At 33.9% G+C, this 23,060-nt stretch overlaps 1 protein-coding gene across 4 annotated transcripts in view; it reads left to right on the top strand.

Annotated features, from left to right (window-relative positions):
- ATP8A1 (ATPase phospholipid transporting 8A1) overlaps positions 1-22,563 on the top strand; it is a 287,178-nt gene extending 264,615 nt beyond the window's left edge. For 3 of the 4 annotated variants that reach the window (XM_027836226.1, XM_027836225.1, XM_027836228.1), the window contains 4 exons: positions 6,138-6,226; positions 6,952-7,044; positions 16,357-16,448; positions 17,522-22,563. In XM_027836226.1, coding sequence (XP_027692027.1) covers positions 6,138-6,226; positions 6,952-7,044; positions 16,357-16,448; positions 17,522-17,619 — 372 coding nt within the window. In that variant the 3' untranslated portion in view covers positions 17,620-22,563. The remainder of the gene's footprint in view (positions 1-6,137; positions 6,227-6,951; positions 7,045-16,356; positions 16,449-17,521) is intronic. The other variant, XM_027836227.1, reaches the window with a different exon arrangement.
- Positions 22,564-23,060: the final 497 nt, after the last annotated feature.

Genomic DNA, 23,060 nt, shown 5'->3' with positions numbered 1-23,060 from the left:
CTCTGAAGCTCTTCATGCCAGCAAATTGCATGTGGACTTCATTGATAATAGCCTTAAAATGAGTCACAACCTTAAAAGAACAGTCAAAAAAAAACCCTTTTATACCTGATACCAGCCCTGTAAGAATTCATAGACAGGAAGAACAGGGCTATTTCAATATTGACATCTTTTGGCTTTCTTCTTACCACCTTGATTACCTAGAAAAATCTCCAGATCTTCAGGGGTACTCTAGTTATCATCACTTTCTAAAAGTAAAAAAAAAAGGAGAAACAGGTGAATGCCTCAAGCATCCAGGTATTTCACTATGCTTGATACAGTACGGTATGAAGAAACCATTGCCAAAAACAGAATGTTTTCTTGAGTATGGGATTTTAGAAAAGATTTTACTGTTATTGAGTGGTCCTCTCGTGATCTGTGGCTGAGAGCAAATACTCCTGAGAAAGCACTAAATCTCATGGTTCTTCAGGCTCAAACTAAAGTCATTCCCAAAACTATGTTCCTCAAATAGGGAAGCTCACACTATATGAATATCCTTCAGAGTAGTCAGGAACATTTTCAAGTGAACTTATGACACATTGACAGTAAGGTTAGGATACCATCTTTATCTCAAAAGGGCAGTAAAGAAATGTATCATGAAAGTTCCTGATAGTTTTTTATTTTAAGAAGCTGTATTTTAAAAGTGTCCTGCAATAAATTCATTTCCTATTTACTGGAATCAGCCCTAAATAAAGAAAGAATGAATGAAGTGAAGGTTCCTGAAATTGTCACAGAGTTGCGCAAGACTTCAGAGGCCTCCTAGTTCAACTCATATCTGAATGAGAATCCTATCTACAATAGACCTGACAAGTGGTCGACTATCCTTTGCTTGGAGATCTCCAGTGAAGGACCACTCACCACTTCCTAAAGGAGTCCATTCTGCATTGGTGTGCCTAATTGTTAGGAACTTTTTCTTACATCAAGCCAAAATGTGCTCCTTTGCAAATTTCAGTCATTGTTCTAGTTCTGCCCTCTGAAGCCAAACAAAATGTCTATTCCTTCTTCCACATGAAAGCCCTTCAACTACTTAGAAACAGCCATGATCTTCTCCTTAGCCCTTCTTTTCTGCAGATTAAACATCCCCAGTTCTTTTCACCGATTTTCCCATGGCGTGATTTCAAGGCCACCTTTGTTGTCCTCTTCTGGACAGTGTCTGGCTTTTTAAGGCCCTTCCTAAAATATGATTTCCCAAAAATGAACACATACTTCAGATGTCTCATCAAGGTAGAATACAATGAAACTCTCACTTCCAGAGTCCTGAACGCTATGAATTTCTTTTTTTTTTTTCTTGGTTAGGCAATTGGAGTTAAGTGACTTGCCCAGAGTCACACAACTGGTATTATGCGTCTGAGGCCAGATTTGAATTCAGGTCTTCCTGACTCCAGGGCCAGTACTCTACCTACTTGCCTCTGAATTTTTTAATATATCCCAAGACTACATTTATTTTTGGTGGCCATATCACTCATTGAGCTTGCAGTCCACTAAAACCTTTTTCAGATGAATTGTTGTCTAGTCATGACTATAAAGTTAATATTTTGCGCTTGGGTACAAGAAGTTGTATTTATTACTATTAAATATCAATTTGTTGTATTTATTACTATTAAATATCAATTCACTTCAACATTCTACCATGTCAAAATCTTTTGGATTATTAACTGTTTTCTGACATGTTAGCTATCCCCTTCAAGCTATCATCTGCAACTTTGATTAGTATGCAACCTTTGAGATTGTGGAATCCTACCAATTCTTTCTCAGAATTCTTTGAAATACACTATTCAATGAGTTCCAAGTCCACCTAATTATATCATTTTCTAGCTCATATAACTTCCTCATTTCCACAAGAAAAGCATGAAAGACTTTGTCAAATCTTTGCTACAATGTAGGTAAATTCTAGCTACAGCATTGCCCAGAACTAATAGTCCTATACGAAAAAAAAAGAGGGAATTGGGTTTCTTAGGCAAGATACATTCCTGATGAAGCCATTTTTGTTGCTGTTTAATCATTTTCTTCAAGGCCTTGTTTGGGGTTTTCTTGGCAAAGATACTAGAGTTTTGCCGTTTCCTTCTCCAGCTCATTTTACAGATGAGGAAACTGAGACAAACAGGGGTAAGTGACTTGCCCAGGGGTACACAGTGACTGAGGCCAGATTTGAACTCTAATCCTCCTGACTCCAGGATCAGCACTCTTTCCACTTCACCAGCTCCCCTTAAAGTAGCTATATTGGCTCTTTTTGATGATGATGATCATGATGATGATGACGATAAAAATGACGAAAATGATGAAAATGGCAACTAACATTCATAAAGTGCTTACTATGTGCCAGGCAACTGTGCTAAGCTCATTACACTGCTTCCTATTCTAGATGTTCACTAGTCATATCCTTTAAAAATAAGGTCAAGAATTTTGCTCGGATTTCAAGTCAATGAGTAGTCTACAGTTTTTAAGATCTATTTTCTTTCTTTAAAAAAATTCAAGTCAATGTTTGTCCTTCTGCAATTAATTCTACTGTTATTCTATCCTTTCAAATATCACTAACAGGGACCCAGCAAATCACATCTGCCAATTTTTTGAGTACCCAGGGATTTAATTCATCAAGACCTCATAGTTTAAACTCATTGAATGCAGCTAGTTGTTCTTTTATTATTGTTTTTTCTTGAATGTCACCTCTTTTTAGCTTAGTATAGTCAGTGACTAATATTTGATAACTTCCAGTTCCCTGAATATTACTATTTTCTTTTAAAGTTCATGACAGTGTCATAAATAGATGGAAAATTTTAGAAAAAGTGGTCTGTCCCTCACGTTTTTCTTGTTTTCATATCATGCAAAAAATCATGGTTAAACCTATAAGGTGTCTGAATTGAATGAGGTTACATTTGACTTGAAGACAGCAGGACATAATGCATAGAGCACTGGACTTTGGGTTTGGGAGACCTAAGTTCAAATCAGACACTTAAGAGTTGTGTCCCATTGGGCAGAGAAGTCATTTAAGCTCTCCTTGCCTCAGTTTCTTTAGCTGTAAAATGGAGAAAACAATAGCACCTGTATGTCACAGAGTGGTATTGAGGGTGAAATTAGATGATAATAATGTAAACTACTTTGCTATTGTTATTTAGCTTAAAATAAGAAAACGGAGATTTTAGAAAAATGAAGAGGATTTGACTGCTCTGGGGTGCTCAGATAAGAGATAGGAAGTGGGGGTGGTGGGAGTAAGAAGGGAGAAATGAGAAAAGAAAGAGAGATGTTTCACTCTTGTTCAAGTGCCCTTGAACAGTTCTGAAAAATTTGTGAAACAACTAGCTCTTGGTTCCCTAATACTAGAGGTCTGTTTCCCTTTAATGGTATCTCAGTCAGGATTGCCACTGTTTGCTTAGATAGAGGCCAGGAGTACATGGATTCTAAAAAGTCCTTTCTCAACAAGTTCACACAGAGATTTTGCAGAATAATTCTTTGACATAACTTGAGTTTTGAGACACTCTGCATTTATTTTTGAAGTCCCATTTGTATAATTTTGAGTCCTTGTCACTCTGCAGAGACAAGAGGTTATTTGTTTTCCCTTCTGGGCTTGTTGGGCCTCCAATTTACCAGGCTTTGCAACCCTGATTTTCTGATTCTTTCTGAAGTCCCCCGGGAGCCACTTTTGTGGCAGATTCCATTTGGTTTCACAAGGCCTCGAGGCCGGGGTGGGGGTAGGGGCAAACTTGGCATAGACCACAAACCTCACGCATTAGGAACAATTTGTAAACTTCGAACAGAGGGAGCCAGAGTCCATCCCCAGAACAGGCTGCTCCTGTTATACCATTGTCTGAAAGGGATTGGTTTGCCATTTCCCAGATGACCTGCCTGTGTGTGGAGAGATGTGAAAAGTTAGAGACAAAAATGGTTTCTACAGAAAGTGAGGGGGAGCTTTCTTGTGCAGAAAGGAAGGAAATACCTCTGTGGGATTTTATTTTTTTCCAAAAAATACAAAGAGGCTCTCTGTCTTTAATGCGAATGTCGGCTTTAAATCTTTTAGGTTTGGATTAACTCTGCGAAAGAAAAAAAATCTGACAGGCTTTCAAATATGACACAGAAAAAAACTTTTTTTCCTGAATTCTTGTTGTTCATTTGTAAAGCCAAAGGCTGGGGAGGCTGTGAATACTGGGCGACAGTTGTTCCTTCATTTATAGTTAGCATTACAATGGTCAGAATTAACATCCTAAGACCTACATCACTACTTCTGCTATTTCACCAGCAGACATTTAGTGCAAGGTGGCAGAGGTGGAAAATAAACCTTTCCTGTCTTACCCAGGAAAATAAAAACATTAGAAATGAAGCCAGGCAAACCTGATATTTTAGATTAAAACACCTAGAATTATCTTGCCTTTTACATATATATATGTATACATACATATATATGTGAAAAAAATGGCCATTCTACAGTTATCTTACTATAAAGCTTCCGAGGAACAAACCACCAACACCCCACCACCCCACCACCCCCAGCCTTGATAGACATTTCCTATTACACAGTTAGTGTTGGTTTTAACAATTGAGAATGTCAGCAAACATGTCCAAGATCATGTTTTGCTTATAAAATAAAGTGACTTTTATGTGAATATTTTTCTTCTCTTTGGTTTCAGAAGTATATGGGTGCTGTTCTATGAAATCCACGGATTACTGTTTAATTTTATTTGCAGAATTGGTTTGTTTGGGGGACCATTTTGTAATGATTTTGACTTTATTTTTTAAAGGAGTATTTTCAGGACTGCTCTCCCAGAGCTGCTTATGTGTGTGCTGAATCTGTGATGTAGGCAATGAAAAATAATACTTCTTAAAACTAAATTGGATGCTTGACTATGACTATGTATCAGTATTAATAGAAACTGTGAAAAGCAACTAGACCCTTCATAGGAGTTGTCTTTCCAAATTTCTGAATAGAAGTTTTCCATATATGAAGAGAAAATAATGATATGTATGATGGTGGAGCAACAGCCCATAAAAACTAAATTCTTGAACTTTTCCTCAATTGTCTGCAACGTAAGAGGTTTCTTTTCCTTTTTTCGTTCCTTAAATGTTACTTGGCTACTTTTTAGAGAAAGTATAACAGTATTTTTCTTAAATGGTTTCCATTAGAATCCACAAATTTTGCTTTTTAGAAGTAATCAGACTCTAAGAAATGAAGTAAGAATTTTCTGGTGCCATTGTGTGGCACTGTTATTTTTAATCTGTGTAATCTAATTATATTACAAAGCCATTTTTGTAGTATAATTGCAGGCAACTAACAATAATTTATTAATAACAGAATCATTTTCTTTGGAACTATATTATTTCTGATATAGATACTTTGCATGTGATCCAAAGGCAGGTTGTTTATTTTAATACAATTTGTTCTCATTTTACATGCAAGTTATTTACTTTGGCATTGGCTCAGCCATAACAGGTGTGTTGAAGCAAGTTTTATAATTAATTTGAAGAGAAGAAAACTGATTTCTCTCCAGAACCAGTCAAATACTTATTGCTAGTAGTATCTCTATTTTTCCTATGCTGTAGGGAAATTATGTTACATAATTATGATATTATATAATTTAGCTAAATGCTATAGTGATGGGATTTTGAAATTAAGTTTTATTTATTTTTGTTAGAGTTTATTTTTATTTGATAATTTCATTAAAAGGTGTTGGAAAGTACAAGATTTTCTGTTGAGGTTTTTTTTTTTAGGTTTTAGAGTTTAAGGAAAATATTATTCAGGCCTAGTCTGGGTTGTATGTGGACTCTTGCTTGAGAAGTACAGGGCATGATATTCCAAGCCATTGAAAAGGCATGTAGAAATGTCAAGTTTATTATCTCCCTCTAATGTTCACGATCAACAGAGAGAGAAAACTCTATTAAAAGAAATTTACACAGCAAAACTTTAATACCATTAGAATAGAGTAGAAAGAAAGGTACTCTGAAGATTTAATACATTAAAATTTTCACAAATCTGGTTCCTAAATCAAAACATTTTACATAATTATGCAAATGATTGTCAATCCGAAATGGTGGTCAGAATTTTTTTTACAAATTCAATAATATTCAAAGCTTTTCAAATTATTTTAAAAGTTTATTTGTTTTTATTTATTCAGGCAGCCATGCTCTTTAGTTCTGGAGTCTTCTGGATGGGACTATTATTTATTCCTGTGACATCTTTGCTTCTTGACATTGTATACAAAGTGTAAGTTTATCTGTCTTCATTGTATGTGATTATAGATACGAGCCTACCTCTGTATGACTGACCTTTTTCTCTAAATGTGAGGTCATCTTCAGAGCTTATTTTTCAGCAGTTCACAAGGTTTAGTAGTATTATGAGATTAGGAAAAAGAAAATTAAGAGAAGAAAGGGTCGACCATCGGCTGAACACATGCCACCCGTTTAGTAGAAAAACTGAACTACGGCAGAAAGTCCATATTAACATTGGGAAACACTGCACCGAGGAGGAGAATTACTTGGAGGTTTTTACTCAAACTATCCCAGATATAAGGGAGATTGATGCAAGAATTTCATTCCCTTTGAATGCATAAAGTTTCTGATGATAATATTTAGAAGGGTGAAGGGAGATTTTCTTGCTTGCCTGAAGGCTTGTCAATTTCTTTTCATTGTATTCATTTAGAATATTAAATGCTCTCATAATATAAATGTTTCACCTGACATTGACTTTGTATATTTATTTAATATTTATCAATGTTTTCATGTTAAGCTAAAAATATTTTTTCTGTAAGCAATTTGCATGATTATTTTAAGATTTAAAAGGAGCAGAGCTGAGATTGTTTATATAATTGCTGATCTTTCTAAGGTGATCATTGTACTTATAAATTATTATCATGGTATTAAACTGAATAGCTAGTTTTTATGTTTTGACATTTTCAAGGGAATTTTCATGGGAATCTTTTTTTTTAACAGAATCAAGAGGGCCACTTTTAAAACACTGGTAGATGAAGTTCAGGAGCTGGAGGCAAAATCCCAAGATCCAGGGGCAGTTGTGCATGGAAAAAGGTAAAAATTCTTCAAGTGTGCTTTTTTCTTTTACACATCTATTTGTAATTCTCTGATGCCTAACATCATAGGAAATTATGATGCAATGTAATCATGGCACTAAGCTTAAAAGGTAACCAAAATAGAATGTATATATAAACAAAATTAATATTTAACATAAGTATTTAACAGCAACACAAAAGACCTACTGTGTATTTGTTTTAATTAGGACTTAGCATCAGGAGCACTTGAGTTCCACTTCTGACTTGTTCTGGATGTGTGACCTTGAGTAAGCCGCTAGGGACTTTGCAATGTCCCTGGCAGTTCTCTAAAACTTGAATTTTCATAATTTGTGCTGATCCACATTGAAAGAAGAAGTTTCCTCCTGGGAAGTTCCCAGGACCAGTGAAATCCCAGGTCCCATCTCCCAAAAGTCCCAATTAGTCTAAATTAATTAATTTGGTTTGGCACAATAAGTCTTAGATTTAAGAATTCAAGGCACTTAAATTCTTAGGGCTCTAGACAACTCCCAAAGACTCTGAAATTCTTAGAAGATGCTGGCCCACACTGGTACAACAAGTTTCCTATCCTATAATGAAAGCACTGGTCCATTCTTTAGCCTAATCATTTACAGATTTCAGGATGATATTCCCATCTTCCATACTCTCTAGTTCTGTGACAATGGGCAAGGCATTTGACCTCTTGGTGCTCCTTTTTTCCTGAGGAGCTGGTAGGTACTCTGTCTCATAGAATTGTGAATAATATTATTTATTAACAAAATTAAATGGCAGATATTGGTAATAATGATGGGCCTCATCCATTAAGTAAGTCTCTTGGTTTTAGAAGTTACTGACTCATGTGAATGCTATTTAACTTAGAGTTTTGTCATAGAGCAATCATTTAGAGAAATTGGAATATTAAGTTGACCACTAAATAAAGGTGTGACAAAGGGAAAGTAGATTTGGCATTAAACTCTCAGGAGCCGCATCACTGACCCATCTGCCAAAAAGTGGTCTAAATTTCCACTAAAAAGAAAAGGGAAAATTGATTAAATTAATGGCTAAACACTTCCCTACCAAAAAGGAGTATTTGATCTACAGCTTCTACTGCCACTATGATGATGGCAAACCTGAACAACATATTCTCCCTAAAGAAAACAAAGAAGTAGGGAGAAGGAGAGGAGGGAAAGGAGCTAGGGAAAAAAGAAAGAGAAGGATCAGATGGAAAGTCAAAAAGAAATTGGAAGAAAAAATCACTAGAACCAACTGTTATATCAAGGGGTTTAAAATAACTTGGTAACGTGATCAAAAAAACAATGTCAATCATCTTTTTAAGATAATTGCCCATAAGAATGATGTCAAAGACTGAAATTGAGCACATGTCCCATTTTCCAAAATGGACAATTCTGTACAATATATTTCTATGTGCTTTTCAAATAAAGGGAATTCTGCTTACTACAATAAGCTTTCTACTGACACCAGATCATTAAACCAAATAGTATGTGAAGACTTGGGGAGAAAATGAAGCAATCAGTTGACACTAATATGGATTCATGAAAAATGAGTTATGCCAAACAACTTCCTTTTTTTAAGGGTTACTAAGATAGCATATTAAAGGAATTTTTTTAAGGGTTACTAAGATAGCATATTAAAGGAATATTAAAGGAATTCCATAAGGTATCTTATTTTCATCAAGGCATTGACAAAGTCTGCCAAAATATCCTTTTAAGCAAAATATGTGCATGGAATAGAAACACAATTAAAGGGATTCAAAACTGGTTGGATAAAAGGTTAGATACTGATTAACTGATTGATGTCAACCTGGCAGGAAGTGTATAATAGCATGCCATAGGAGTCAATCTTTGGTTGATCCTTTTTAGTCATTTTAATAATGACTTAGAGAAGCACTTGGTAAAAATAAACTTTAAGTACTATGTAAGTTTGAGTCATTATTATAAGGACAAAAAGGCATGCTGTGTCAAATGTACAGGTGATGGAGAAATAGGAGGAATAAATGATATGAAGGATGATTAAATCTAGACCTAAAAGGAATCTGACAGACTGGAAAGTTGGGCTGTAATAGCGAGATGAAATTTAATAAGTATAAATATAAAATCAGGCTCTTAAGCTCAAAAGAGTAATTATAAAAATGCTAGAGACCTGAATTCACAACAGTTTACATTTAAAAAAAAACTTGGGAATACTAAACAGGTACAAGCTCAGGATGAGACAATAATGTGATAGATTTAACTACATTAATAGAAATAGAATGTCAGGTTACTGAATATAATAGCCCCACTGGTCAGACCACATCCAATGTACTATGGCCACTTCTAAAAATGGTATTTTAAGAGAAATATTGACAAATTAGAGCATATGCACCCAGAAGTTAGGAAATTAGAATGATGAAACACCTGGAAATTAGATCATACATAACTGTTAAAAGAACCTGAAGGGGTTTGAGGAATGAAGTATGATAGATATCTTCATAACTGTCATATGAAAGAGGGTGGAAGTATGTTTTGTGTTCTTACAGAGGGGAGAACAAGGAACAATGGATAGAAGGTAGAGGGACACATTTCAACCCAACATGAGGACCTTTCTCCCAGTTAGAGTTATCCATCAGTGGAATGAGCTGCTTCCTGAAAAATTGAGCTACCCACCACTGCCTGTATTCAGAGTCTAGATAATTACCAACTCAAGGATGTCATAAAGGTGATTCCTGTGTTGGATAGTAGATCAGACTAGGTAATCTCTAATTTCCCTTCCAACCCTAATATTCTTTAGTCCTCTGAAATAAGGAGGTAGAAGGAAGGAAAGAAATAGGAGAAACCAAGAAGAAAAGGAGGAATTTGAAATATGAAGGACATAAAGACGGAACAGCTGTGAAAGAGATACCAGAGGGACACAAGAGTAATGAATTAAGCAATGAATAAAGTTATTCAGCATAGATGTTGAATTGGCATGCCATAGTTCGATTTAATTCATCTTTTGGATTTTCATAGATTTTTCTCTGCTGTCTGGATATAATGTTAATTTTGTTAAATTAGCAATTATTCACCAAATATCATAGTTAGGACCTATGTTAATTCTGTTGAGCCTACTTTTAGGTGATATTCCAAACAAACTAGACGGACGTGGGCTCTTCCCTCTAATATTTAATCTAAGAGATGAGTTCTCAGATAACAGTTTATTCATCAGATAATGTCATGGGTATATAAAATATGATTTGTAATTCTAGACAGACTAAACATCTACTGACTTCTCTTAGATTTCTCAGAGTTGTGGTAACATTTCAAGATACAACTGTCATTTTCACACTCAGTCAACACAATGTGTCAACTCAACCTAGATTCTGCTTTTAATTGTCAGTGTGTATAAAACTTTCAGCAAATTCTCCTTTACTTCTGAACATTAATGACTTTAATCAAGGCAAAACATCAATTAATTAAAATAAACAAATTATTTTATTAGAATTGTAAATGGAAACCTAATTACCGAGTTTGCCAGTTTTTATTCTTTATTGTGGACATAAATCAGAGTTTGGTCATCAGTCCTATGTGTATATAATTAAAGCTATTAAAATAATCTTTAAGTAACCTAAGCTGGCATGGAATTATCCTAAGATGTTTTTACAAAAAGAACTTTGTAAGAGAATTTTGAAAAGGGGGTGAATTTATTACTTGCTTTGCCTCACAATGACATTTGACCTGTCCCCCCAAGCCCCATTTTAAATTTTACAGGTTTTTTTTTTTAATGTCAGAAGTGTGTCAACAAAAATATGATATTCTGTGTCTATCTCATAAGCTCCTGGCCTAGCAGACATATAATTTGAAGTGATAGCAAAGTGGAAGATAGATATGTGGGACTAAGGTTAGTTAAATCTTAGAATTATTTCACCAAGAGTTAATCCACAACCATTGTGCTGTCATACCCCTGGCTATTCCTGTACCAACTCACTACTACCATCTGGGTCTAGTTTAAGCCAACTGGATATCATCACAGAACTAATTATGGACAGCAATCGCCTGAAATACCACGATTCCAGAATTTGATGTAAAAGAGATATAGACGTGGTCATCACTTACATGTTGGAGGTTAGTTTTAATAAGTTGAACAAAATAACTTGCCAACTGAACTTAATAAAAAATATTTAAGTTTACAAATACACTAAATAACAAAATATGAGTTAGCAGATAATGAATTATTAGCTGTACTGTATTACCTATTGCTGGGATATCTAAAAAAGTATTGCTTTTCAAATGATATGTCTATGCCCTCACTTTTCACTAAATATTCTGTGCTGCTCTATTTTAATGATTATAGAAATAATTCATCTGTTTAAGTGGCAGTTGGAGCCGAACTTTTAATTGAATTTCATAATTTTGTGTGACATCACCTAACCACAATACTACATAGGGCTCTAGGATATGATACAAAATCTAACATAGCCTAATGTTGAGAAAGAGAATAAATGTGATATGAAGTAGATTTATGATGAGGTAGGTAGAGAAAATTTTTCTTCATTTTCTGTGGTGGGTTTTTGCAGCAAAAACACAGAATTTTTATTTGTTCCTTTATATGTATCACATATTTTCAGTAGAGTAGAAGTTATTACTTTACAGTAAATATTGGTAACCATAAATATCCATGGCACTGAAGAGCATTTTTTAAATATAACAGAGTTCTTGTTGAAAGGCATATAAATTCTAAGTTGAAAGGTTCACTATAGGTGAAATACTAGAGAAATACCATTCCTCATCATATAATGTTTACTATGCTCCCTCCTGTGCATGGCATTTATATTTATATGCTATGGTAAAGAATTAACTATTAAATCGAGACGGAACAAAAAGGCATGCATATCAATGTTTGATATTTTACATGACAAAGTACCATTTCTGTGTATGTATGTGTACACACATATGTTCTAGCTAATGTTCAACAATATGTTTATGTTCCACATTAGCCTGAGGAGTTGCTTTTAAACCAAAACACACTCTTAAAGGGTAAAAGCACCTGCTATTTTGTGATTGCATCTCTTCTGATTGAACTGGCAAATTAAATTGCTTGAACCTCAGGGAAAGGGAACAGGTTGGGTGTTTTCTTTTTTCATTGAACATTAGACAGCCCTTCAGGCCAACGTTTAACATTACTCAGCTAACGTGGAACATTACCTCGTTATAAACAGTTGGTTAGATGCAGTTTTCCGCTGTGAAGCTACAAACCTGTACAAATGAAAATGACTGTCTCCTATTTAGAGATCTATGATATATAGGTTAATTTTCACATACACCATCTAAACACATTTATATTTTCACATTAGGACATTATATACATAGGGAAAATGGTATGAAACCTTCTAGAAATATTTTTGATAAGGAAGTTGTAGCATGATATATTTGAAATTGCCCTACCTTGTTATTGTCTAGTCACTTCAGCATAAAATGCCAGAGCTTCCAACCACCCCAATTGCCAGTGGTTCTGCTAACAAAATTAGACCACCTGCTGCTAAAGCTGCCTATTTCCTCAAAGCGGTTACATATTTTAGGATCCCACAGGGTACTCAAGCCTGTAATGTTATATCATTTAAAGAGTAGTTATAGTTAGAAAAGTGACTATGTAAAAATGGCACCTTCTTCTTCTCCGTATCTGTTTATTCCATTGCAAAACACAAATTTTGCTACTATCTGCAGAACTAATGTGGTTATGCATGAAGTCTGCATAAGTATTCCCAATAACAACGTGGAATTTTCTATTTGTTTTAACTAAGAAGGACTTTAACACTCAGCACTTTTGAAATATGTTTTTGTTATTGTTGTTCAGTTATTTCAGTCACGTCTGACTCTTCATGGCCCCATTTGAGGTTTTCGTGACAAAGATACTGGAGTGGTTTGCCATTTCCTTCTCCAATATGTTTAAAAGATAACTATAATCTCCAAAACTTCAGTACTATCCTATGGACATTTTGTTTTATTCATTACAATTGATGATATGCCTAATTAGAAGATTTGCATTCTCCAATGGCCCCTACTTTCAACATTCATGATATAGATATAATTTATTTTGATTTCTAAAAGAATTGGGGCAAAATATAACTCTAGTTTATAACAATATAATTGGAGCCTCCATAGAAGCCTTACTCCAGGGCTTCATTGTAATGTGATAGTAGCACTGGGTCTCAATAATGATGAGAGTCATTGAGAGATTCTACTTAGTTGGAAAGACTTCAAAAATAGATATAGCAACAGGCTGTATCAGCTATGTAATAACCAGCCTTGTTAAGAATGGTGAGATTCATCACCAGAAGATTGGACACCCTTCAGCAAAATTATAAAAATGCAAAGTGGCCTTTAACTCTGTGCTCCTTTACACATCTGCAGTAATGATGGAGTGTGTGGGTAAGTTAGAAGGAAGGATAGAGGGGTACTAAAGCTTCCTCAGTTATTGGGTTATCCAACCAGTAGAATTTTTGTTATTGTTCGGTCTTTTTCAGTCATGTCCCACTTTTTGGGGTTCTCTTGGCAGAGATACTAGAGTGATTTACCAGGTCCAGCCCATTTTACAAATGAGGAAGTGAGGCAAATAGGGTTAAGTGACTTGCCCAGGGTCACATAGATAATGTCTGAGGTCAGATTTGAATTCATAAAGATGAGTCTTCCTGATTCCAAGCCCAGAGCTCTATCCACTATGCCACCTAGCTGCCCAAGTAGTAGAATTAGACTATTACAATTAGTCATTTAACTTTACATTTTTAATTTGCCATTGTTTTGTAAAATGTGAAAAACACATTGCTGAAAGAACTGAGCTATATCCGTATTGAAACTCTCTGTAAATTCACAGTAAATAAAGTCAGAAAACCTAAAGATGTTGTAGCTAAATGGGAGGTTTAAGTATTTTCCATGGATAGACAAATAAAGGAGTTGGAGGAGTTAGGCTTATCGTGTACTCAAAGGACAGTGAGAAACATTGACTACTTAGTTATATGACCTTGCATTGTTTGCACCAAATATTGTAAGACAGATCACTATAAATATAATTTCAGGTTATATACCAAAATACATATTTTCTATACCTTTCAGTCTGTTATGTGACTATGAAGATGGAGGTTTGAATTAGAAACTCATTCATGAAAGCCTGCCTATTCCCTTCTAATGTTTTCATCAAAGATAATCTTGATACAGACATAAATAATTCTATCCACTATAGAATATTTACAAAGAAACATGGATCCCAATTGCAGAGGAGGAGAAGGCACAGAAAAAGCAGTAATTTACACTGGTAGAAGGACTACTCATATCACTGAAATCACAGATCTACCTAAAGCATCTACAAGGAATAAACATCTATTATGTGCCTACCACACGTACAACATTCTAGCCCAAGAGTGGGGAACCTGTGACCTCGAGGCCACATGTGGCCCTCTGGGTCCTCAAATGTGGCTCTTTGACTGAATGGGGATTTGTTCTGTGAAGTTTGGATTCAGTCAAAGGGCCTTACTTGAGGACCTAGAGGACTACATGTGACCTCAAGGCTGCTGGTTCCCCACCCCTGTTCTAACCCCTAGAGAGACATAATGCATCCTGCTCTTGAGGAACTTAGAGTCTAATAGGAGAATAAGCCAAACTGAGAATGAATATGAAATACTACTTCATAAAAAATCCATTTAAGTTAAAACACAAAGAACCATGGATAGTCTAAGGAAAAGGGTCAGAATCAACTGGGGAGATCAGAGGAAAAAACTACCTTTTAAATAATCAAAGCCTCTAAAATAGCAATATCATTTTAAGTGGTAAAATTTATCTCTATAATCATGTCAGTTCTGTCAGAGAAAGGAAACTGTATAACAGTTTTGAATTTCTTGAAAAACATTTGATTCCCTGTTTTCATTCATTCTGATCCATATTTTTCCATATCTATCAATTAGAGTCAATTTTCCTTATCAAACAAGGGAGGGCTGGCTTCATTGTAAAGTTAGGGTATGTTGGTTATCTTAGTCAACAAAATAATGTGAGTGATTTTTAAATCAAGAAATATTCCTTGAGGCATGCTTTCAATAATTACCTGATTAATTGTATGAATTTACTTTTGTCAGAAAGACTAGTAGGAAAATCTATTAAAAATAAATATTTCCCTTGCTGTGTTATATTGTATAATTATTTCTAAAAAGAGTTTGAGCTTCACATTTTAAAAATAAAATTATAAACACATTTTCTGTCACTATATCCCAGTAGTATTTGAATTATTCTGACTAGAGAGCTATGTACAGTATTTACATAGTGTTAATTTCCCTTCTTTATGTAAGTGTAACATCCTCAGGGATTTTTTTTATTTCCCAAAACATAATTTTGTACCTTAAGAGACAATATGAAAAAACATGTTTATAATTAAAAGGGTTTTTTTGCCCCCAGCCAACATGATATATTTAGAATATTATCTATCGTAGAATACATTTTGAATCTAATAACTCAATTAACAGTATCTGAATTCTTCATCTGTAAGTGATATGCAGGCATCTTGACTGTTTTCTCATTTATAAATTGAAGAGACTGGACTAACTGACCTCCAAATTTCTTCCCAAATCTTAGTCAATGAATGATCCTATAGTATGCCAGCATAACTGACGTAACTTAAAATGTGCATGGAACTGATTCATCCTTATTCCTCTCCTGAGATAATACCCACAGTAGAAAATGTTCCATGGTTTTGTGATGCTAAAATATAAAATGAATAAATGCCATAGAAGGATAAAACAATTGGTTACAATATTATTGTAATATTATATTATAATTGTATAATTATAATATTGTAATACAATATTAGAATGTTATAATAATATTACAATATACAATATTATTATCTCTCAGTAAAACTGATTTTTCACTCAGGCTTTCCAAGTGACTCATTGTACCTGATGTAGTGCAATTTGATTTAAGAAGTCTTTGCAGGCATATCTTGAGCCATAATTATTAAATTAAGCAGAAACACTTAAAATCATCTTTTTTTTTAATCCCTGGCACTTCTGTCCTCATTTACTTACGTTAAGTAAATACAGGACATTAAAAAGAAACATTTCTTTTGACTGAATTATTAGGTACAGTGTTCTCCTTCAACTATGAAAACAGAGCTTATGGTGAGGTGTATAATACAAACTGGGGTTGCATGAATCATATTTTTAAAAAAAGCAAAGCCAATAGATTACAAATTTCATAAAGAAATACTTTGTTTACAGTTTCTCTATTTATTCTACTGGCCCCTAGGTTAAGCTCGTATATCATTTGCATATTTTATTATATATAATTCTGTGTTTCACATGTTTGCACTTTCTTGGTAGTCTAACAGAAAGAGCACAACTTTTGAAGAATGTCTTTAAGAAAAATCATGTGAACTTGTACCGTTCTGAATCTTTGCAACAAAACCTACTCCGTAAGTGTTTATCTTTAATTAGTACTTTTCCTTAAAAAAAAAATACATTGGCATGATTCATAAATATTTTTGAAATACGGTTTCTGTGGTGTTATCACAATATAAAAATCATTGCCTGGTACAAAAAAAAAAATATGATGTCATTGCAAAATAAAGCACACAATTAACATATCAGAAGAAAATTCCTTTAGCCCAGCAGTCTAAATTTATCTTTATGATATAGCTACAAAAAGTAAGAAATCAACAAAACAAGCAAAAAAATGTTGTGTTTCGTGATCCTTTGCCACATTTCAGAAAGGTTGCAATGGTAAGATGTGACGGGATATGGTAAAGTAAGTATTTTGGACAATGAACGTTATCTTTTATAAGAGATAATTTTTTTACTTGGTCTGTTTTGCAAAAGGAGTGGGGTTCTTGCATTAAACAAAATATAATCTATTTTTCTTTTTTCACTAAAAGTAGTCATAAATATGCAAACACTTATGAAATTGGTTAGATACTTCTACCTCTAGTATTATAAGGATCTAAAAATAAGCATTATTATTTAAAACCTTTCCTGTATCATCAGACCCAAAGTAAATTTCTCATTCATATTGTTAATGCTTAGTTTTTTTTATTAGCTTGGTGTTATTTGCATATCTTTTTTTTATTTATGTGTACTGTAACTTTTTTTTAACTACATTTTAAAATATAGGAGACTTTTGACATAAATGGAGAATGCATTCTAGAGAGCTCTGAGAGTAGGGAAACCTAGAGACACTGCCCCATGTTGATCCTGCCCTTGGATTTCCCAACATGTTGACCAAAGAGCACATCCTCAGTGGCAGAACCAAGCTGAGAGAGGAGGTGGCCGATACCCAAGGGGAGGAGGGCCAAAGGGGAATAGGAGTATGACCTATTTGTCTGTACCACCATGAAACGTAGTAAAAGCAAAGTATGATCACCTATACATGTATAGTTGGAATGGAACCCACAATATGTGAATATTCAAAACTCTCAAATGACAAGAATTCCTCCTAGTCTACTTCCAGATGCTCATTATAAATAATTTCTATTTTCTTTTGTATCTCTAGATGGATATGCTTTCTCTCAAGATGAAAATGGAATAGTTTCACAGTCTGAAGTGATTAGAGCTTATGACACCACAAAACAAAGACCAGATGAATGGTGAAAGGGACTTTGCTTAAGAAGTGGGCTCAGATACTTACTTCTGAAAGACAACCTACTAGGTCTTTACTGGAATCGGCTAAATAACGCCAGTCCAGGAAGTTACAAAAAAGATCTGTGCTGATGTCATTGCGTGAAGTTCTGATTCATCTATTCTGTAGACATAAGCACTGTGCGACTATACTGTAACAACATCTCTTTCAAAGTTTTATAAACAAGTATGTGCTTAATCTTTGTAAACAGAAGTTGAAAATGACCTTGTGTCCTGCCAGACTGCTTACTTAAAATGAGGCTCTTTCAGTGTTGTTCTTACTCCACACCTTGGGATAAAGCTAATGCTGAGATTACTGAATATATCATATGATGACAGATCTTTACCATTTATGAAAAAATGTGAAATGGCATTATGTAGAGGGACTGGTAACAGGACTCATGTTCAAAATGAGCTGAAAACCAGCATTTTTAAGGGGCGGACTCACCTTCCAGAGCAAAATGTCTAAGCAAAGCATCAATTGTTGTTAGTCGTCAAAACCGTCCTAATAAATGTTTGCCAAAGAAGTTCAATAAATGTATTTCTCTTTCAGTAGCCATTTGCACAGAAATGTCAAAGGAAGTTTCCTTCTTGTCATTTTGTCAGAACTGCATGCCTGACTTTTTATCTATAAGATGATCAGTTTGCAAAAATGAGTCAAATTCAGGTTTCGTCTATGGCGTTTGCTACTAAAATCTGTAACGTTTTGCACCTTTAGCCTTACGAATGCTTCTTTCTTCCTTGTCTCATTTATCTGTCAGTGTCAGAGAGGTACATTTCAATATGGCTACTCTCTTAGTTGTGACGGTAATTTTCTAATGTTGTGTTTATATCTATTAGCCAGTTCTAATGTATTTCCATGTTTTCTATGTGCTCTAAATTTTGTGGCCTGACATGGTATTGTAAAGTCCTAAGAGGAGCTTTTTTTTTCCACTTGAGAAAAATACATTTGCATATTTATATAAGATTTCCAAAGTTTCCATTCAAATATTTGGAATACCACATCAGATAAATGCATTTGCTTTTATATCGTACTTTAGTTTTACCTTCCAGTTCCCCTTTGAGGTTACCGCTGTCTTATTCAGCCAAGCCTTATGTAATCTATATTTAAGAATGAGTAATTAGTTTGCAGTTCAGTTGTCAGAGGTAGCTACCACATTTCTTTTAACTAAAATGAATCACATGCTAATTGAAAAAACACATTTTCAACTTGCAAAAAAAAATTGCCCATTTTACCCAAGCCCATTGCTTGGAAATGAGGAGTGCTTCTTATTATAAATAGGTTGTATTGATATGTTTGTTAAATGAATGTTTACTTCATTTGACACTTCTGAACTATCTATTAAAAATGCTGATTTTGCTACTAAAAGCAAGTGACAAAATATGCTTGATAAAGCATAAGCAAATTTGTATTCCCATTTTAAACATATTACTTTTATCTTGGATAAAGAGAATTCCAATTTTCAGATATGTATAGTAGATTGAAACACATGTTGCCTTTTGGTGAGTAGCAGATTTGCCTTTCGGTGGACAATAGATGCCTAAGAGATGATGAAACGTGTTTCTTTTTTCTTAAGCAAAGCAAAGCAAACCCTTTTGTTGGTTTTTTTTTTAATTTTTTTTCTAATATAAAATACATATTAATCATTTTGTAAGCCTTCAGTTTTTAAGAAAGGATAGTTTACTAAATCAACCCTTGAGTTTCATAAGTGTACATCATTCTAAATTCAAATTTAGGCCATCTAAGGTCCCTTTCATTTTTGGACTTCTTTGGTTCTATGGCAAAAGAATCATTTCACTCACTGTATCCGTAGCTATTCTCTACTTACTCCTTTGCCAAGTAAATTCCCCTTCCTTTCTCTCTTACAAATTTGTACATACAAAAAGATGTCACACATTCAACTTAGTTTTAGTCCAGGGTCTGCTCACTTCCAAATCCATATGCAGAGATAAAGATTTAAGGAATCATAATCCAGAAAGATCATTGAAGAGTTGAATGTTGGATGATAGAGCTATTTTATGAATTATGTCATCTTTAAAGTTTAAAATGTATAATGTCTAAAAATATTTATTCCTTCTTTTAAATTTGTCTTTAGTCATCCCTTCCCTGGGTCCATATATGTATTTATGTTCTATCCAAGTAAAGATAGTTGAGATAGAACCACAAATATTCAAAAAGAAGTAAATATATCCCATCTGCAAAAAAAAAAATAGGACTTTCAAAAAGAGAATTCTACTTCTATTTCCTGCCCCTCATCAATCTCACTCTTCCCAAGGCCTTAACTTCCAAAATTTATCAATGGGATAGAATTGAATTTCCTGGCCTGAAGAAGGTAATACTTAAATTATTGATCCATGATTTACTTTGGTGAAATTCATTAACATTTAATAGAATATACCTATATAAATGATTGTCTTCAAATTTACACAAACAAACATTAATTTATCATGACTCCATTTCTACTAGCAATGGAGTTACAGTCTGGCTTAGAGGATAGGGTACTGGATTTAAAGAAAAGAAAACAATTCAAATTCCGCCACTGACACTTAGGGTGGCCAAGGTAATTTACCTCTCTGAGTCTCATTTACCTCATCTGTAGAATGAAGACTATAATCCCCGTAGTACCTATTTCATATGGTTGGTAGGATATTATGAAATGAGTATAAAGCATTTTGTAAACTTGAAAGTACTATATAAATTTCTGTTATCAGTAATATTCACATTTCTATTCCATAAAAGAACATTTTAACCAAAAAAAAAAAGCCATCTCCATTTTCATGAAATCAAATCTTAGAAAAACTTAAAATCTGCTATTTAATCATAGGGTCTTTACCCTGTTAGAGCAAATCACAGCTACTTTTAAGACTCCTTGTTACCTTCTTCATAAGAAAAAAAAGTTTTCATAGGATTAGTAGAGGTGAGGTACACTGATTCTACCTTCCTCTCTTTGTAACCTGTTCTAAGGCAGAATGTCTGTCTTGGAAATCAGACATCCCCTGTTGGTTTTTACTATTAGGCACAAAGGAAACATTGCCTCACAAGAACTACCACTTATAAATTTGAGTTCATGTGGAAATTTCAACTTATCTAGCTGTATCAGGGTTTTGATTGTATATTTGCACCAAGTAGTTGCTATTTTCTTAAAAAAAAAATTGTTAACAGCCTAATGGTGTTTCTCAGGAAGCTAGTTTTAAAAAAAAAAATGTGGAAATGGTCTAGATATTTTAGTTGAGAAAAAAGACTTTAGGCAAACTTCACCTATTGCAAATTAGGTCAGATGTGCAACACACTTTAACATGTCCCCTGCTCAATAGAGTTAGTTTCATGCATTTTGTGTATGCTTATTAAGCTAAGCCAGTGACTCCTGCTAATTTCAAGTGAGAAAAAATGGTCAGTTATTGAACATTAAATCTTATTGTGAAACAGATTACAATTTTTGAACTTGGTATTGTGAAATTCTGCATAATGTGCAGTGCTTAATAATAACTTTGCATTTAAAATCCCCTTTCATAAACAATGCCAGCTATAAATCATTGATTTCTTACAAACAGTTGTGAAATGCTTAGAACCATGTCATAATTATTGCATAGCTAGGTAATCCTCAATGATTTTTGTCTGTATGTAAAATTGCCCTGTGGCAGTTCTCATTTAAGAAGTCTTTCTACAAATGAATCAGTAGGCTTAGGAATAATCAGTTTCTAAAAAATTGTCCCCCCACATAACTGATAAATATACACACGCGTGCACACACACACACACACACACACACACACCTACACATACACATACACATACACATGCACACCAGAGGGACCAGGTTTGTGCGGTTCTCTTTGTAAAGCATATAATACCACCCGTGATTACGTGCCTAATAAAAGAGATGATGATAATGAAAATTTCTACCATACCTGTGAAAGGTTACCATATTGTGAATTTTTCTCATATAAATAACTAAATATCATTTATGAAACTTCTACTTTGTTGAATTTTAATTAACCTTGGACATCATAAAATTGGAATGTATGTTAAATTTTAAAGGAAAGGAAATGAATTTTTCCCTTTTAAAATCTCAATTCATTTTCTATGTAAAAGCAGCTGTGCTTTTGATGAGTTTATGATTTGTCTGCATGAATTAATATTTTAAAATGGCCTGAGAAAATGCATGGCTTTTGCTATAAATCTTGATATTTCTTTCTGCCTTCCAAAGTCATATCATAGTATATCCAAGGGTTAATGTTCGGTAGGCAAATGGATTGGTCCTCAGTTTGAACTCTCTAGAGGAGTAGATTCTTTTCAAACAAATTTCAGCATATTTAACTAAATCATTTATTTGGATTGATGGACAGAATTTTGCATTTTAAAGTTTCTTGGCAAACAAACCTTTTAAGTAGGAAATATGGTAGCATTCTGAAGATTGGATTTTCATATCTGCTTATTCCTAATTCTGACTTTCTATAAGTGAATCTCTTGTTGTAAAAATGTGACCAGAATATATAAAAAGATTATGTTTGTGTTTTGTTGTTCTAGAATAGAAGCCATAAATACAGTTAGCAGTGCATTTTTTTCCTACCTTGAGCTTCATTTTTGACTTAAGTATTTCAATGTATATTAAGTGAAAAGTGCTACATTAAAAGCAGCGACAAGACAAAACTATAGTTTGCATTAAAGAGGAGGTAGGATTGTCAGACTGCACCACACTGCTACTGCAGAAGCTGTTGAGGGACCTTCACAGTTGCATGAGCGGATAGTTGTTTGACTCCATGTCTATGGTAGTTTTCTCAGGTTTGTTTTAACTTGACATTAAATGCACTGTGTTTTATAAATAGTTACTAAAATTTAGTAATGTTCAGTTCTGTGCAGTGTTACATGTCACTGGCATTTTGTGAACGTGCATGTTTTGACCTGCAAATTTTAAATGCATTGTCTTTTAATTGTTATTAAAAATGAAATAAAATATGTCATTACATAAAGAAAAGTCTTCATGTTTTCAATACTGGTCCAAAAAATTACCAAATGGTTGTTTGAGTTTCTTTCAACCTGCATGATGTACAAAAACTAAAACATTGTACATGATATTGCTTTGGAAAATAATTTGCTTTTTGAAACCTACAATCCACAAAACATTCCCTCCTTTTAAACTGATGAAGTGAAACATAATGACAATTGAGTTTACTTTCACTCTGCTTTGGAACTATGTGTTTTACTTGTATGGAAAGAAGAGAAAGAGAAAATTGTTTTATTGTTAATTGATATTCAATGCTACTCAATATTCTTCAGCTTTGTTTTCACCAAAATCAATTTTAATCTCAGCATTCCTATTAGCTATAACAATTAAAGAGCAACTCTGTAATATAGATAATTAGTTCAAGCTAAGTCCATTCATGTTGCATGAACTTTTTTTTTTGAGAAATCA

Source organism: Vombatus ursinus, unplaced genomic scaffold (assembly GCF_900497805.2).
Source record: "Vombatus ursinus unplaced genomic scaffold, bare-nosed wombat genome assembly UNPS02014818.1, whole genome shotgun sequence".
NCBI classification, from domain to species: Eukaryota; Metazoa; Chordata; class Mammalia; order Diprotodontia; family Vombatidae; genus Vombatus; species Vombatus ursinus.
Note: the sequence above shows the minus strand (reverse complement) of the source record. Positions and strands in the feature narration are given on the sequence as shown.